The sequence below is a fragment of the Lepisosteus oculatus genome, chromosome 7 (genome assembly GCF_040954835.1).
Source record: "Lepisosteus oculatus isolate fLepOcu1 chromosome 7, fLepOcu1.hap2, whole genome shotgun sequence".
Taxonomy (NCBI): Eukaryota; Metazoa; Chordata; class Actinopteri; order Semionotiformes; family Lepisosteidae; genus Lepisosteus; species Lepisosteus oculatus.
The window spans coordinates 32988238-33006444 of record NC_090702.1 but is presented as its reverse complement, the minus strand read 5'-3'; the positions used below and the strand labels follow the sequence as shown (position 1 = coordinate 33006444).

Here is an 18207-nt window from a genome sequence, read left to right as displayed (position 1 = left end):
TAACACAGATCTCATTATAACATGCAAAATGCTGTGCTCCCAAGGACAGTTCTAAAAAGAGAGGTAAAGTGAATTAATAACGAAAGACGCGTTTGCTTTTGTACTGAGGTTTCATCATAATCATTAATATTAAAAAAAAAACTTCTGAAAGTGTTTCGTGTTTGACTTTCAAAAAGAACTGTTTTCTTGATTTGGGTGTCATCACAGCCTTTTAGACATCTACAAATTCTACAGGGCACTGTTATTTGATCATGTATTAATTGGAAAACTCTGGTATTCGACGATATTTTCATAACTTTATACAGTACTACAAGGATGACACACTTTTTCTAAAACAAAAAAGGGGGAAAGGGCCAAGGCGATGATCAGAAAGTAAAACCTCAAGCCCCAGTGTCTTGATATGGCCACCGGACTGCTAGGCCACCCTTACCTTCAGGTGATGATCCTGGCTTCTGAGAGTTCGCCGAGCTGGCTGCGCTCTTCTTGCTGCCGTCGCTGCTCACGGACAAGCTCGCCTGCAGCTTCCTGTGCACTTTCTGAGACACGGGAGAGGGGAGTTTTCTGTGCTCGGGCCTGGCGGGCGTGACCCCGTTGTGAACCCCACTTCCGTTGCTCAGGCCTGCGTGGCCCTTTAGGGGCCTGCCCACTTCTCCCTCACTTCGCTCCAGCGCTGAAACACTCGGTGGAGGCTGGGCTGACAAAACAAAACGGTTTATTTTTGAGCCGTGTATTTTCCACCAGCCAAACAAACCCCTTAAAACAATGCCATTGTTACCGACTGCAATCTAATGCCTCTTTTCTACCACCATAGATTCCTAGCCAAACCTTAACTAACACTGAGTTTTACACTTTTGAACACAGTATTTTTTTTCGCTTTTTAAAGTTTTAACACAGAAAATATGATTTTATACATGCACATATTTACAGGTATCTAAAGGGCTTTACAACTGTTGTGAGCATCAAAACATGTATGTTTTTAGAAAGATATCATGTCAGGAGTTTGGATATTAAGTGATTTTGGAGTGCTTTTCATGAACTGTCCACTGCACAGTCACTCATTTACTATACTATATCACCTATACTATACCATGTCAATACTATATCACCTCACTAATGAGGGAGCTGACTGGGCACAGGTGGTGAGGGGATTTAACCTGTTGAATATCAAGTCTTGTAAGGATGGAAGAAATCTCATCCAGTTGTTTTTTGAAAGAAGCGAGGTGAAAATCAAGAAAAACATAGAACGGATCCAATATTACACACTTATTGAAAGAACAAATGTTAGAGACTGGACTGAACCTCAGCAGCAAATGGACAAAATTAAAAAAAAAATCAAAACATAGCCCAGCTAAGAAAATACAAAGCGTTATGAAAAAAGGTTTCTAACTAATTGAGCTTTCAATCCTAATGCAGTGCTTGGGTATTTTGAGTTTTCTCACATTATATAAATTGTATTACTTTATAGTCTTTCTGCAGTTAGAATTTTAATATCATGTTGTATTCCCTTTATTATTTTGCAGATTTATATAAAGAGTTTTTCTTTAACATGAGCAGTCACAATATTGAGAACTGTCATAAGCGTTTAGTTCTGTAAGAGGACACACAAAGAAAGCTGTATAATACTCCAGCAAAGCTTCTTTACAGTAAGCAATCACTCAACATTCTTTGTTCCGCTCTTTAACCATTACAGAAAAAGGAAACCAGGCTGTTCATCTCCTGCATCCAACAATGTTCAGGTGAGTTAAAGGGCCTCAACTCTCTGTGTAATGATGCTTTCCTTTCATGATGCCTTATGTCCCCTATTCCACAGTCTTTACATATGTGACAGCTCTGAAACGTCAGCCATGGACCATCTGATAAAATGAAACAGTGGCATTTTCAGAAGTGTAACTTGTGCACATTCAGCTCTTCTGGGAACTCCACGTTATGTTCCATCTGCATTATAAAAGGAACAGTGGAAGGTATAAGTTATGAGTTGTTCTGAATTATTCATTTTTTTGTCTGTATATTCAAGATTCTTTCTTTTTTTTTTACAAACTCTGCATTTTACAGCGCATAATAACACACAATAATAAGCACCTACAAACTTTCTGACAGATCATATCTTGTGAAAGTATCGTTTTATAAGATACCTGAACTTTTCAAATTAGACAGATACATTGTGCTACATGTTGTGCATACATACCAACAAATGCAATTATTGTTAACAAGAAAGGAAAACCTAGCCCACGCTTTTTAATAACACATCACCCAAGAGGCATCTGATAAGAAAGTAAAACAATGCAATAAAAATAAACACAGAAGATCTCTTAATCTGTAGAAAGATGCATTTATTTATAAACAGTTGTGGCTTGTTTTCAGTGAAACCTTTAAAGTAAATATAAAACAAATAAATTCACTACTTGAATACTCTGCTACCTTTCTTTTACAAATACTACTATATTTAAAAATGAAAGTTACAGTAAACTATACATTATAAAATGTGCTTCCTTTATTAGTGAGGGTGTATTAGTGAGGGGAGGGGGGAGGAATATAGAAGCTTGATTACCAACTTTGTGGAGTGGTGTCATCTTAACCATCTCCAGCTCAACACCAGCAAGACTAAAGAAATGGTCATGGACTTTCAAAGGAATAAGTCTCCGCTGAACCCTGTTTCCATCCAGGGTGAGGACATAGAGGGTGTACATTCCTACAAGTACTTAGGGGTACACCTGGATGATAAGCTGGACTAGTCTGGTAACACTGACGCTCTGTACAAGAAAGGTCAGAGCCAACTCTATTTTCATAGGAGACTCAGGTCCTTTGGTGTGTGTGGAACACTGCTACACATTTTTTATGAATCAGTGGTGGGGGAGGCCATCTCCTACGATGTTGTGTGCTGGGGCAGCAGCATCATGACAAAAGATGCAAATAGGCTCAATAAACTCATCAAGAAGGCTGGCTCTGTGTTGGGGATGAGCCTTGACCCCCTGGAGGTGGTGGCTGAGAGGAGAATGCTGACCAAGCTCACAGCCATCATGGACAACGCCTCTCATCCGCTTCATGGGACTGTTACTGGGCAGAGGAACACTTTTAGCAATAGACTGCTCCAGCTAGGGTGTTCAAGGGAACCACAGATCTTTCCTTTCCTTCCTTTCCGGCAGCTGTCAGGGTGTATAACGCTGCCCTAGGCTTGGACTGTTAGGCCTTCATTTGCTCGTCTATGGACAGTATGTTGCACCATTGTACTTTTTTTTGGACACTCAATCTGTAACATATTTTGCACATATTTTATTGTTTTTACAGTGACTATGAGCATATTTCGCACAGGCCTATGTATTTATTTTAAATTTATTTTGTATTACTGTACGTATTTTAATTTTTCATCTATTCTGATATGTCTTGGCTGGTCTTGGGCTGGGCTGCTGTAACACATCAATTTACCTTTGGGATCAATAAAGGCATATCTATCTTTCTTCAATATCCATGATAAACCAGTAAAATAAAATAAATCTTTTACAATTTAAGTCTCCACTTAGTGTCAAAATAGTCTCAGGTTAACAAATGATTCTAATTCATTAGTTCATAACCCGTGTTACTTCCATTCATGAGTTCCCAACCTCTGATGATAAAAACTGAATTAAAGTATCATCTACATTACCCTTAAAGTACAAAAGGACATGTAAAACTTTCAAAATATAATTTTAATAATTTTAAAAATTGTTCTCTATTTTTTACATTTATTATTTTTTTCTTCATCTGTCTTCATCAGAGGAATTTGGTTGACAACTGCCTCTTTCCTACAGAGATTATATGCTTTCGGAATAAAATGGGTATAATAGATACACTACTTGCAAATACTTAGTACTTTTTCCACTTATAGGCTGTTAATGTACCGGGTATTCTTTGCACATTTTTAAGAACATACAGTAAGACGGCAAATGCAAGGAAGCCATTTGGCCCATCTAGGCTGTTTGGTAATTAGTAGCTGACTGATCTGAGGACCTCATACAGGTAATTACTGAAAAAAGTCCAGGTACTGGCTTCAGCAACGTGGCTGGGTGGTTTCACCATGTTCCCATAAGCCTTTGTATAAAGAACTACCCCCATTCTCAGATTTAAATGCAATTCCACTGCACTTTCAAATGTGCTTCACACTCAGCAGATCTTCCAAATGCCATCGTTTTTTCTAGTGCTTTCTCACTGATCAAAATGGCAATGAAAACTTTGTTTCCTCTTGGTCCTAATCTACTAGTCAGTAAGTCATATTGATATTCAAAAAGCATCTTTTAGTTAAGAACTAACTCACATGTACTATATGTTAGCACGTACAGCACAGTATAAGTAACAGGAAATTGGACATTTCTGTAAAACACAGAAGACAAAAAGCTGAATGGACAGGTACTGAACAAAAAACCTACAAACATCAGATTTATTGAGGGACAATAAACTGAAAGCAACAGCACCTACACAAGTGTGGCTCATGTGTTAAGCAGATAATATCGGAGCAAGCTTTGGGTCATGTCTAAAAATGCTGGACAGGCCTAGTTGTCTATAATTATGGCTAACACATCATCTGTATCAAGGGCAACAGGGGGTGGAAACGCATACTCTAGGATCATGACATCCCTGCATTAAGTCAAGGCCAAAACTTGTAAAGTGCAAGACCAAAACAGGCCAGTAAATGCAGATCAATTGACTGAAAAATTCAACTGGGGTGTGATCAGACAGTTTCACCAAAAAAAGTCCCTGAAGAAAACAAGAACAGGACACCATAGTCAGGTTGGAGAGTACAAACTGCTCCTCCCACCTTTCAATGCACATTTGTTCAGTAGCACAAAGAGCATAGGTTTAGGACTACAGAGAAGTAAAGAAATGTAATATGGTCAGGTGGATAATCCTTCATCATGTTCTTGACAGACAGACAAGTGTATGTGTGATGCAAGACTAAAAATCTTTACAGCCCTGAGCGCTCAGTTCCAGCAGTGAAGGGTTTTGGTGATTCTGTAATGTAGGATGCATGAAAGTGGGTGCACTTAATCCCTTAGAAGGCAAAGTCAATGCTAATAAGTACTTATTGAGTGATCACTTTCACGCCTTTTACAGCATTTGTGTTTTCAGGACTGACAGTACCCCCAACCACTGAGTGCATGTGTTTGCCCAATGATTTGATGATCACGACACTGATGTTATCCCAATTTCATGGCCTTCTTTGTCATTAGACCTCAACCCAACTGAACTTTTACGAGATGTTAGTGGTTCTCAAAGTTCTATTGTCCGTGGACCACTTACACCAAGTCACAGATGCGGCGGACCGTCTATGCCTATGTCCACTTCTTACCCTGTGAAAATCATCACCTATTAATGTACTAAAAATAACTAATCTTGAATACAATTTTATGAAAAGTACTAATATTTTTACAAACAAAGCTGCATATTTTGCAAATGTTTTTATTACTTAAAAAGTTAGTGAAGAATGGAGCTGCTTTTGTTGAGCAATTAGAGAAGTGATATCTGGATCCAAGCTGGACAACTTTAGTCTCATGTCCTGCTCCACGTCCAGACGATTTCTCTTTTTTGTTTTCAGTCCAACAAGTGTCGAAAATCCAAGCTCACAAGTGTAGGTTGTTGGGAACGGTAATAGATGCTTCAGAGCTACTGTATGTCACACACTTGGATCGTACATGGAGCAGAAAACCGATCATTTGATTTTAAGGTTTAAAACTGACATTTTACCATATTTAAGCCCCAGTTGGTTGTTTCACAAGGTAAAGCGGGAGAAAACGGAAGTAGACAACTGTGTATTACAAAGAAAAAAACATAATGGCAACATTGTTGGAGCAGATCAGGACACGACTCAAGAACAGCAAGATAAACATAAAGAAGAGAGACGGACAAAAGAGCCAGGTGGGAGAAGTTTGGCGAGCTAATCAGCACGACAGAACAAAAAAGCACAGGTTATGTTATCTGCGTCGATTGTGAAACAGTTTTTCAAAAATGACAGTTACGAGACTAGGCTACTTTAGTCTGTTTAAAACAAAGAATGTGGATATGCTGTTTCAATAAATGTTGATCAAATGAATGTTCGAATATTCTTCGGTGTAATTTCTAATAGAGCGGGTTAGGACCGGCATCGGGTCAGTACTTAACATTTTAAATCGGGTTAGGAGGGTGCGGGTAAAAACAAAAGCCGACCCGTGCATCACTAACGACAAGAGACTGCTGCACAGCGGCAAGGAAGTTGCTGCCAGACTGACTGTCTCGTTTTCAATTTGTGACATCATTTAATTCGTGGTGCATAAAACTAAAACACTGAAGCGATAGGCGCCGATGGGGAAAATGAAGAAGCGAAGTGGTCCCCCATAACTCAAGCTTCATCAAAACACAAAGGCAACAGAAGGGTACAGCCAAGGAGAATTAATGGAAACTTTGCCCTCTTGGCAGACCCTCAAGCCAGCCAAGCCTACGACTAGGCTGATGCTCGCCCCATTACTGACATTACTGACCATTACAGTCCCCTTAACGACCGGTGAAACCCCAAAACCTAGAACCAACACACAAGTCCATCCTTCTACTATTTACAGCTTGCAGTTCTTACCAGTGCTCCTAGGGGGAGCCCCTTAGTAGTGGATACTACAATATTCTTTCCTTTGACTTAAACAGCATAGACCTCCTTTAAGAAAAATAATTATGTCAGCCTGCGGACCACACTTTGAGGACCACTGGTCTAGTATAACACCAGAAACTGAGTTTTCCACCTCCATCAACCACGTATGAGTTGACTGACTTTCTCATGGAAGCATAGACTCTATGCTAAAGCACAACAGGTCATACCGGCTACATGTGGTGGCCCTACTCCTATTATGTGACTTTATATTGGTGTTTCAATTTTTTTTCCCACTACCTATATTAGCAGAGCAACAACGAGTCTAATGGTTTGCACTGCAGAACTGCCTATTTTTCCTACATACACTGAATTTGAGCTTTGGGGATCTATTTTTGCCCTAGTTGGGCTCCTACAGTGCACCGAGATGACAAAGACACTTGTCTATAAAAGCAATTACCCAAAACGCATTTTGTTATAAAACAGTTTATTTTTATACCGAGGTCACAGAATCCACTATAAAAGACAAGCTAAAATAGGCTGGCAGAATTATTACCTTTCCTGTTCTGGTAAGTCAAGCTTTCAATTTAAAAAATATATAAATAGTTATTATAAAACCACCACATAAATCCCAGAAAACACAAGCAGTATTTCAGATTTCCAATCCATATGACAGTCTCAAACATTGGTTTAAGTACAAGACAAGCTAACAAATGCAAAGAACAGATTACTTTGTACTTGCTTTAACTCTTCTATGCCAACACTTTGAACAGTGAAAACTGGGTTTAAGGATGACAGTTTCCAGTTTCCAACACAAGCAGCTTTTTGTAGGTACCATTATGATGCCAGATTTAAACATTTATGGTCTAGGACATTTTAATTTAGGAATGAAAAAAGTACAAGAAAAGCAGGAGGAGAAGCTGCAGTACACCTGAACAAAATCATGACCAGTTTTAGGCAGCTTCTGTGTAAAAAAACGGTTAAGAGAATATTTGACAAACACAAATAGTCACCAGCATCAGAGAGAATCTTTTACACCATGCTTTGCAGAACTTGAGAGGACCCGGGCATCGTGACCTTTTCATACACTGAAACCACAATTAAAGTGTAAGAATGCTACAGTAAATCTGTCAAAGATATATCAAAGTTAACGTACTTAAAGGACACTTGAATCAAATGACAAACAAGGTGCTCCTACATATAATGTTTCTAGTTTATATCCAGTCTCCTACTGTATTTGTAGGTTTCAAGAAGCTGCCATTTTTGGATCATCACACATGGGACCATTTTCTTGTAGCTAGTTTGTGAGAATTGTTTTTTTTGGGTTGTTTTCCTGGGTGTTTCAGGGGATAGAAAAGTGCCCTATAGAACACCTTCACCACTAGCTGCAAATAACACATTCCATCAGTGCAACCATTCTAAAATAAAGATGTGCACTGCTAGGATAACTTCAGACTACCCGAGACTGTTATGTAAATTCATTGCTAGCTCAATTAAGGCACTAAATGCATCTTGTGTGTGTAATTTTTAAATACTAAAGAATTTTAGTACTTTTTTATGGTTGTCAATCAATCATAAATATATATATATTTCTAAAATCTAGAAATTCATTTTCTTTAGAGTAGCATTATTCTATAAATGAAAGAAAGGATTTAATGTATTTAAAAGCATCAACACATTTCACAAAAATAAAACACGACACCTGAATAGCCTGAATGTTAAAGGAATTATAAATCATGAAAATTTAAAGACTGTGGTTTACCACAGCGGCTTGTAGTAGCTCCAGTAGTATATCCACATGCACATCAAGATGAAATACTATGCATAAGGAGAGTGGCTTCAATGAGCTGCAGTTTGAACAGTTTTTCTTTGAATATATCAGCAATACATTTTTATACCTTAAAAGTGTTCAATTATTTCTGAATAAGAAAAAACATTTTCTTCAAATAAATGAGCAAATACAATATGTACTGGGGTTAGGGTGTGAGTGTTGGATGACTGAAAAGATCTTTGTAAGTGGCATCCCAATTTGGTTCCTAGCATGGTATTTTGACAGGCTCAAATATCTTGGGAACGTTTTCAAAAGGCCAGTATTTGATGGATTCATGAAGAACACACAAGTATAATTGCCATTTGTCACAAGCTTTCACTGAACACCCCACACAGGGACAATGCAATTACATCAAGGTAACATGCATTTTCGATACTTGCCATATGTATATATCAGTATATTTAGTTGGAGCACAACAAGCTATGAATGAATAAAATAGTTAAACACAGCTCTACAGTTCTATGAAATGTTTCCCCACTACCATAGACCACCTCAAGATAACATTTAAAATGACATTATGAGAACAAAAAAACATGTTAGATATCCCAAGCAAAATGAACCATATATCAGATGTAAAATGTGATATCTATTCAAATTCCTAAAAACAAGTTTAATTTTACATGTATCAAAATATGAAAAAAAATATTTAATTTTCTCTTTGGTACTTTAAATGAGTTTCTGAATGAGCTCCCCTTTTGCCAAAACCCCACATTTACCTCACCAGCTATAACCAGAAACATAACGGGGAATTGGTGCTGAATATCAGCATCTGTACATTCTTAAATTTCTCCAACGTCGTCTTCTTTCTGTTTTTGTGTTTTCAATGCCACCTTATTCAAATAATAAGCTGCATTGATTTATTAAGAAAACAGCAGGCCCAAATATACTGTTAAAGTCTTTGTGTTTTCTGTCAAAAAGTACTGTTGAAGTCTTAAGTACAACATCTGGTCTTTCTGGCCTTTTCTGGGCAACAGAAAACTTGTAAGATGGTCAGAAGGAAAATGCTATCAGCAATTATCTAGACATGATACAGCCTCTGCATGATTAAATCATTTTAATTTTTACGTTCATAAAGTATTGTTTAAAATAGATTGAACAAGTAACAAGTAAAAAAACGGTTTCAGTTTATTATTAACTTTATCAAGTTATACTAAAATTTCACTAAAATGAGCTGCAATGTTTTCACAGTTGAAATGGTAAGTTGACCATGGAGTGTTGGAATGACGACTTCCCTGCTTCGTATTCCTGTGCATCAGTATTGCCCTCCAAATGTGTTGTTAATCAGGACGATAATGAGTTTTGTTATTTCATCACAGCGATTCTGTAGATTGAAGAAGATGAAGACAATGATGACTGTGCAAGATAATTGCATCCATACCTTCATATTTTCATTTTAAATGGACCGTGAAAATGAAACCAGGAAGGGGCACAAAACGTATAGAAAATGTATCATTCACACACTGTACACTACTTAAGAACTGCAGCGTTACCCTAGAAGGGAAGCCCAAAATGTCCAATATAACACTGTAAGGAAGCAGCCTATAGCTCTTGCAGTCAGATGTCTATGCTATGGTCTCACATTGTCATTTTGTGTTATAATTCAGTCAAGTTAAACAGCTCAAGGTTGGTTTCCCTTTTGAAGTTCTAGGAATAAATAACATCAAGGGGAAAATTAGCAGCACTGTATAGTTGGTTACTTCAATTATTGATGTATGACACTGGTGTATTGTGAAAAACAGGAAAACCTAAATTAGGTTACAAGAAAATAATGAATTGTTTAGGTAAAACCTGTAGCATATCACATGCAATAAACATACCTTTGTGACAATTTTATTAATCAGTTCTGTATCTTAAAGCACAGAACTGACTTGTTTCTGTATCCTTAAGAGAACCTTTGTCACCGGGCATACTGACATTGAAGAATAATTATTAAAGGCTGCACATGCCTGTAAGCATCTTGGAACCATACAAGCATATAACAAGAAAATAAAATTATAAATATTTTACTTATATTACTTTTCTTATTCATATCATAGAATACTAAATAATTCTACAGTTCATCCTTCAGAAAAAATGAACTGTTGAACAACAAAGCAAGACATGAGGCCGCTATGAACATAGAAAAAAACACTACAAATATAATAAGCACAAGTAAAAATCACTTCTTTTAGCACAACTGCACAGTGGTTAGCATTGCTGCCTCACTGGGGCCCTGGGTTCAATTCCAGGCCTGGGGTGCTATTAGCATGGAGTGTTGCTCGTATGTCCCCCCTGCATTTTTGTGGGTTTTCACCAAGTGGTCCAGTTTCTTCCCCATGACCCCATACTGTATGAAGCTGTTAGAAAACTGATGGATGCAAAATAACTTTTTTACTTTCACAAATTAATTAATGTCCTTTTTTGTAGCTTTATTGTTCTCAAAGTTAAATTCTGATTCTGTCCCAAAAAGTACACAATTCCACAGGTTAATGCACATTTTAATAAAGCTCTGCAGATGTTTTTTGTATTTCCATTAAAGAGTTCAGCTTGTTCCATTTATGACATTGTCCACAACACTTACCTAATGATCTGCTCTTGGAATCAAAGAACAAAGATTTGATTCCCACCCAACATCAGCCTTTAAAACTAACCTCAGTGCACTGTTTATATAAAGAAAACTCTGTAATTGAGAACATGGACTTTACAGATAGTCTGCAACCGAATTTAGAGAGAGTGCATTAGTGTATATGTCGGCATTTATTGAAACAAGACACAGTTATTTCTGAAATGATCACTATGGTATCGGGCTTGTTGCTCGTTTGTTTGGAACTGTGTTTTTTCAAATAAATTCCTCTTTAATCCTTCCCTGGTTTATCTGTATTGTTGGAATATAAAATTGTGAATATGCAATGACCTACAAGGAGACTATTCTTTGTCCTCTGAACACCCTAAGGTGTTGTTTCTCTCGTTAATAAACAGCAATAGGCTGATTGTACTGTAGGTTTCAATTCAAAGCAAAATCCATACCTCCCTTTATATTACAAACCATATCTTATCATCAGTGTTTATAGTTACAACAACATATTGAAATTATATAATAAACGTATAGCCAGAAATACTTCACCATATAATTTTCCTTTGCTTACATTAACTCATTTAAACCATGACCTTCAAACACCATAACAAAGAATTGTTGTTGAGCTGGGAATAAGCTTGAAGTAACAGTGCTATTGGACAGAGTTGAAAATGCACTGCAGCAGCTAAGTGGCTCAACCAGATTTACTAGATTATATGTATACTGATAATACATCCTATGACAAAAGGCAGACAAAGACATCAAAACTGTAGTAAGCATTTCAATAATAAGCTTCATTAAGGAATGTTGAAAAGATATACAACACTGCTAGGACTGAATGTCCAACTGAAAATGTTAATCCTATCCAGCATCCTGACGTGAATGTTATTACGGCCCTGATAGATTTTTTTCCCCAGCAAAAGTGAGTTCCATCAAAACAGAACTCTTCACATTGTCGTTAGTGGAAGACTTAAAAAAGACCTTTATTTTTACGTTACGTAGAGCAGGCCATCCGTCCAGATCGTCAGAACTCAATTGTCCTGTCGCATAGAAGCCAGCATCACAAAGAAGACATGTTACCTGGCAGAACAGCTATAACTCTATCAGCCTACCTCCAGCCTTCTGATCATAATGTATAACATTTCATTGCAAAGAAATCCAGAGTTTCACATCTTATTTTCTTCCAATTTTTCAAGTAATAAATTTGCAGTCAGTATTACTCAGCTATACATGGCATGGCATACTTTTAATTCTTTATGACAATCATTTAAATTTGTTCCTTTAAATGCAACCTTCTGCAGAGATCTGACACACGAGAGGGCTATTAATATTCCAAGCAACCCTTTCTCTTGATAACAATGACAAAGAATGTGGGGCTGCCGGGATTTACTAATTTCAAATTTGGCAATTTTGCTGCTGATTGAGTGGAAAAAATAACCCCTTTGGACTTCCCAGTTCAGGTTAATTACATTTTACAGTGAAGAAGCAAACTTGAAACGTGAAGCTTGATTTTTATGACCTCAACCTTTCAGCAGTTTTTCAAGTTGCGAGTATCATCAATTATATTCTGATTTTAAAACAGGACATTTACGTGATTAATAAATCTGCCTTTAACCCAAATTATTATAATATACAATGAACAATTTCCTTTCAAAGAAACAGACACAGTCAAGCTATTCACACGGTTTCATTCTTAAAAATTACTAAAAAAAGTAAATGTAAAATAAAAATTTAGATAAATGATTCCTATTTGTTTGTTTCTCAGAGTGGAAAATGATTAATGCATCATGCTGGATATTTCAGATCAAGATCATATAGAATTTAATATTATATTTCTCCTTTACTCATTTTGGCTGTGCAAATGTCAGATATCCAAAGTGAGCTGAAGATCTGTACTTCAGGGTTAATATTTTTTATCACAAAACCCAAACCTGTTAATGTTATCCAGATATCTCATCCCCAGGTGGGGCATTTAAGAACAACCTGAACCTTAAAGAGTGTGGCAGTTACATTTTTTACAATGAACCAAATCTTAATGCACTGATTAGAAATGTAAAAATAAACTTATAAACTTGGTTGAGAGCTGAAAAGACAATAGAATCCAAAATTTAAGTGCCACCATATTTTAATCTGAGCAAAAAATAAGTGAGCTGCAGATGAAGGATTTGTTTTCCAGTTTTCTTGCTTGTTTTAACAATGGACAAATTCCATGGAATTAACCACCACGACAGACATGGTAATTTTCAAAATGAATTGAGCTTACATATAACAGGTCATTAATGTAAAGGATTTCTAGGTGCCCATCCCAAAAACTTTAATTAACACTTTATAAGTTTCCTCCTTTACTTCAGGTAGTTCTTATGTTCTTATGTTTAATTCATCATATTCTGAATTTTGATTAGAGACTATATTGTGTATGGGGTGGAGGTTAACAGCCCCTTCCTTTGTTGATCCAAGCAGGATGAATGAATGCATCTGTTCACTGTCACTTCATCATGCAACCCTGTGCTTTCTGGCCACCCTCCAGTGACCAGTGATGTTCACAGAATGACCTGCCAGATAAGCAGCTGACGTGGAAGGGGCAGTGGGGAGCTATATGAACATTTCTGTAAGTGAAAGGTTTTAAACTGCTATTTAAAACTATTGATCTTTTTCGTTCGACGCGCCATTTCCATTTTTGTGGTCCCAGTACTCTAGGTAGTGTGTCGGCTGAGAACAGCTATTGTGTTCACCTCAGAGGTGACTGTACTTCACTGTAACAATGCTGGTTCACTGAGTCATTATTTGAAATGTTGTGTGATCCTTATATAAAAGCAGCAGAGCACAGATGCAAACTGGCATCATTTAACCTTGCCAGAAATAACTGCAGAAAAATCCTACACTATTTGCTAATCTGTAGCCCAGACTGGCCCTACACAGATAGGCTTAGTGGTGCTGAAAACTACACACTACATCCCACTGCAATAGAACGGCACAACAAATCCCCCTTTCAACACTTAGATGAGATGAGAAGTGTCACACTATATGCAGTTATTGTAATTTTGGATGTTGAAAGCACCTGCTCCGTTTCAAGAATTCCAAAACACTCTGAAAACAATTGCTACATAGTTCTAAGACAACGGGAAGCAACTTTTTATCAACACATTTCTTTTGCATGTTAACACTGAGAAAAATTGATAAACATCAAGTTACACACATTTACCAAATAACACACAAATCTCTTCCAGTTCTGTCATCACCCTTACAATCAGAACTTAAAATATTTTTTAAGAATAAAGGAAGAGTTGAAGAGTAACTTCAACTCTTACAGTATACACATTTTCCTCCTTGTTTCATTATGGAATGAAAACTAAAGTCTGGGGTGGCTGTGGTTCAAAAAGATTGGTTTGTATCTTCATGTTCAGACATCTTATTTGAAGCCCTGCTTGCAATCTATGTCTATTTTTTAATTTTGCTATCAATCAATGATGCACAAATATCTTTAGTTCATCTTCTAAACAAGAGGTTTCTTCAAAAGTTTCCTATACACTGCAGTAGTACAGCTACTATTAATTAGTATTAGGAGGAACAGAGACACTGACTCTATATTAATTACATTCAGTGGTACTGTACTTCAAAGTGATGGCACTGCATATTCATTGTCTAATAGAAGATACTTATTTGCAGTTGATGCAAATACAAATAAGCAAAAATGATTATAAAACAATGAAAATATTGAGATACTATGATAGAAATGTAGCATAATATTCATCATATTTAATCATTGTGACAATTATTTTTTAATTTCTAAAATTAGTAGTGGCTCAAATACCACAGAGAATAGTAATAACATGCCCAGAAATTTTGTATATAAAATAGATCTATAACAAAACGATGAGAAAATAATTACCACAGAGGTAGAATTACAAATGCCATTTTAATCAACCCCTGTACTAGCATTTCACCCTATTTATACAGTTTATGATTCTATGGCCTACTGCTAAGTAATCACTTGAAAATTACTCCTTCTGTTCTTAATGGGCTCTTAGTTTTAACAGATGATTTCAGTGGTACCAGGGGTCTGAAGATTAAAAATAGACATTATGCTCTAGTACGACAAAAATCAGCTTCAGTTGCATGAAAGAATTGTTTGCGTTAAAATTTTAATCAGAACAAACTGAATACTCAAAACAGTCTAAAAAAAGTAATCGATTAAGTTTCTTTTCCAATAGTTTTTGATTATAAGGTTCTATTATGAAAATCTTAGAAGCTTCCGATCTGAGAAAGTTCTTAAAATAAATCAAATATAATACATTTAATACAAAATATTTTATCTAGATCTAATCTAATCTTTAACTAATATCTAGTTTTTTTGTGAAAATACTACATATAAAGTACATTTCCTGAATGGCTGTCTAACATTTGCTTATTTTCAGACACTTATCAACAGAAATACAAAAATGACAAATTTACATCCCTGATATTAAGCTGAATCCTGTTAATGAAATTACTTGCATTAAATTCATTTATGATGCCCAATAAACAGTTCTCATTTACTTATAAAGCTTATCAAAAAATAAATGGATTAAGTCACTGAAACCTGCCAAACTAATTTTTCAAGCCAGCCCACTCAAGAGATATTGTGCAGAGGGCCTACACACTAGGTGATATACATACCAGACGCATCATTATTTGTAATACGTATTTGCTTTAGCAGACACCATTATTCAGGGTGAATTACAATGCACACAAAAATTTACATTAAATGGCTTGTCTTGTCTTAGTATACCATAAAGGATGACTTGATGTCTTTCTATCTGCGGTCTTAACTGACACACAGACTATATTGCATTTGAAGTATGTCAGATGATGGTGCTTTGATGAGCCCTGAATGCCCAAGCACCTTTTCATTGATACATTCTTGCCAGCAACATTCCCATGTAATTTTTCTGTTCCAATGACCTTCTGTGCAGAACTGGTGAACCCAAATCCCTTTTGTGTCCATGAGCACAGCTTTGGCACACTCAAACTCACAAGTGTTGGTTTCTTACTCTTTGTGGGTCGGCACACGTCAGTTCACAAGCAGAAGAGAACAAGGGAGTACAAAAGGGGGCCGTGACATCTTTTACAGTTGTATCACAACCTCTTACAATATCACTTTCAAAAAGGTTAATCGGTTGACGTTGAATAATGAATAATTAGGGTGAAAATGTGTGTTGCAATTCTAAAGTGGATCGATGTACATATACGAATAATTGTCATTCTTAAATTGACGGACTGTGCCTTGAACAAAATGTCAACACCATAAAGCAGAGGAAGTCCTTAGTGATGAAGCATTAAAAGCAGCACATCTCTCCGCCACTTCAGACTTAATCACCTTGAGTTGTTAAAAGTCGAACATCAATCACAATGGAATAGCCCTATTGTCCTTAATTCCCTTTGCCTTCTAGTTCTTCTCTTCACTTGTGAGGGCACATGGTCACAGCCAAGGGAAGTTCTTACGTTGTTACTTAATAAAGTTGAACTTCCTCATTCTCATTTTGCATCTGTCCTACTCTAGGCCTGCTGGCATTCTGCTTCCAAGTCACCCTTTAGTCTGAATCTGGAGAGCCCAGCTGTAAGAAAATGAGGATTTCAGTAAAAACACAAAAGAATCTCGAAAGACCTGGTACTCTTTTCTAACTACTATGAAAGGGTACTCAGAATACTCTTGTGCAGACTGTGGAATCATCTGTGCATATAATACAGTAGTTTCCACTTTGGTACTGAGTACAAAACCACAAAAAAAAATCTACAACTTAAAATTCTTAATTCTACAAAGATCACAACTACCCATTACAAATCTACAAAAACATTAAAACTACCCACAAAAAAATGTGCAACTAACATATTGAAACCATTTCAATTCTTCACAGCTCTGCTTATCAGTCCATTAAAGCAATCTTAAAAGGGAACTGTTGTCATTGAATAGCAATCTTATACTTTAGGACATATCTTCTTTGAAACCACACAGCTAAATAAACAACCTTGAGATTTGAAAATTAAACGCACAATCTCTGTTATACGAGGAGCAGGTTAATTTCTTTTGCAATGTGCAAGAAGACATTACTCGACCTTCAAAATTTCCATGGATAAAAATATCTGTGCTTCAGCATGGTCTTTGCTACACACAAGAACACTTCACTTAAAAGTATTAACAATTCAATAAATAACATGATGGTAAATCCCTAAACAGTTATTATACAGTACCAGGGAAGCTTATAGCAAGATCTGCATCTCTGCATTACTGGTATCTATTTGTATTTGCTTTTCACTATCAAGTGGAAACTTTCGGTGCATTTCTTAAAAATAAATATAACTGAATGGATTTTAAAATGTTTTTCTACTTATACAAGCTGGTCACGGATAAATGGGACAAATAAAGCCATACGAGTGTTAATCTTCTATTATTTTCACTTTAAATCAGTATATACAGTATATTTTTTTATTTTAAATTTTGAAAGGGGCTTTAATTGTGTCAACCAATTTCTTTACCACTGACAAAGCTTCCTACAGTGTACATACTGTATTACCCAGGCTTTCCATTTTCTTTTTTTAATCAGTACATATTGTCTTGTTACTTCACCTTCCCCATTAACTGCCATTTGCTCATAACTCTTTTCTCATTCATCACTGTTATTTGCTAAAACAAATTAGTCCAAACAAAAAAAAGTCTGAAAAACAGAAGTCTATGGAATAATAGGTTTATAATGTCTTGTTAATTTTACATTTAAATTTAAGGAATCATTTTAGGAGTCAATTTCCTTATATTGATATAACTGTTTTTTTAATCTATTAACAAGAGACAGAACCAAAAACAGAACAGTGTAATTACAAAAACAAAAATTTACCAAGAACAAATGTAGAGATATACTGTAGAAAAAAATGATAGAGTCACCTAAAAAATGTTGACATGGGTTCTGTTAAACTTCCCCTAAAATCCTGACACACAGCTTCCCATTGGCTTCCTCCCCTTCAGTGTTGTTTGTAAATTACCACAGATTATAATGTCCACAAAAATCACAGCACCAGGCACAAAGCAGTGTCATGGGCCGTATCCTGTGCAGCTTCCGGAGATTTCTAGAACTACATCTTCCAAATTCTGAATGGCCTCCATGCATATGTACCACTTCTTATCCAGGGGTTTCAAGTCAATGCAACCATTCTGCAGGTTCAGAACAGTAACAGAGGCATGTTATAATTCAGACATACTGTAGGTAG

General features: G+C 36.3%; 1 protein-coding gene across 1 annotated transcript in view; it reads right to left on the bottom strand.

The window, feature by feature from the left end:
- Positions 1 to 18207, bottom strand: part of mdfic (MyoD family inhibitor domain containing) — a 41891-nt gene that overhangs the window by 10061 nt on the left and 13623 nt on the right. The window contains exon 4 of the mRNA XM_006633454.3: positions 431 to 694. Within this exon, the coding sequence (XP_006633517.1) occupies positions 431 to 694 (264 nt within the window). The remainder of the gene's footprint in view (positions 1 to 430; positions 695 to 18207) is intronic.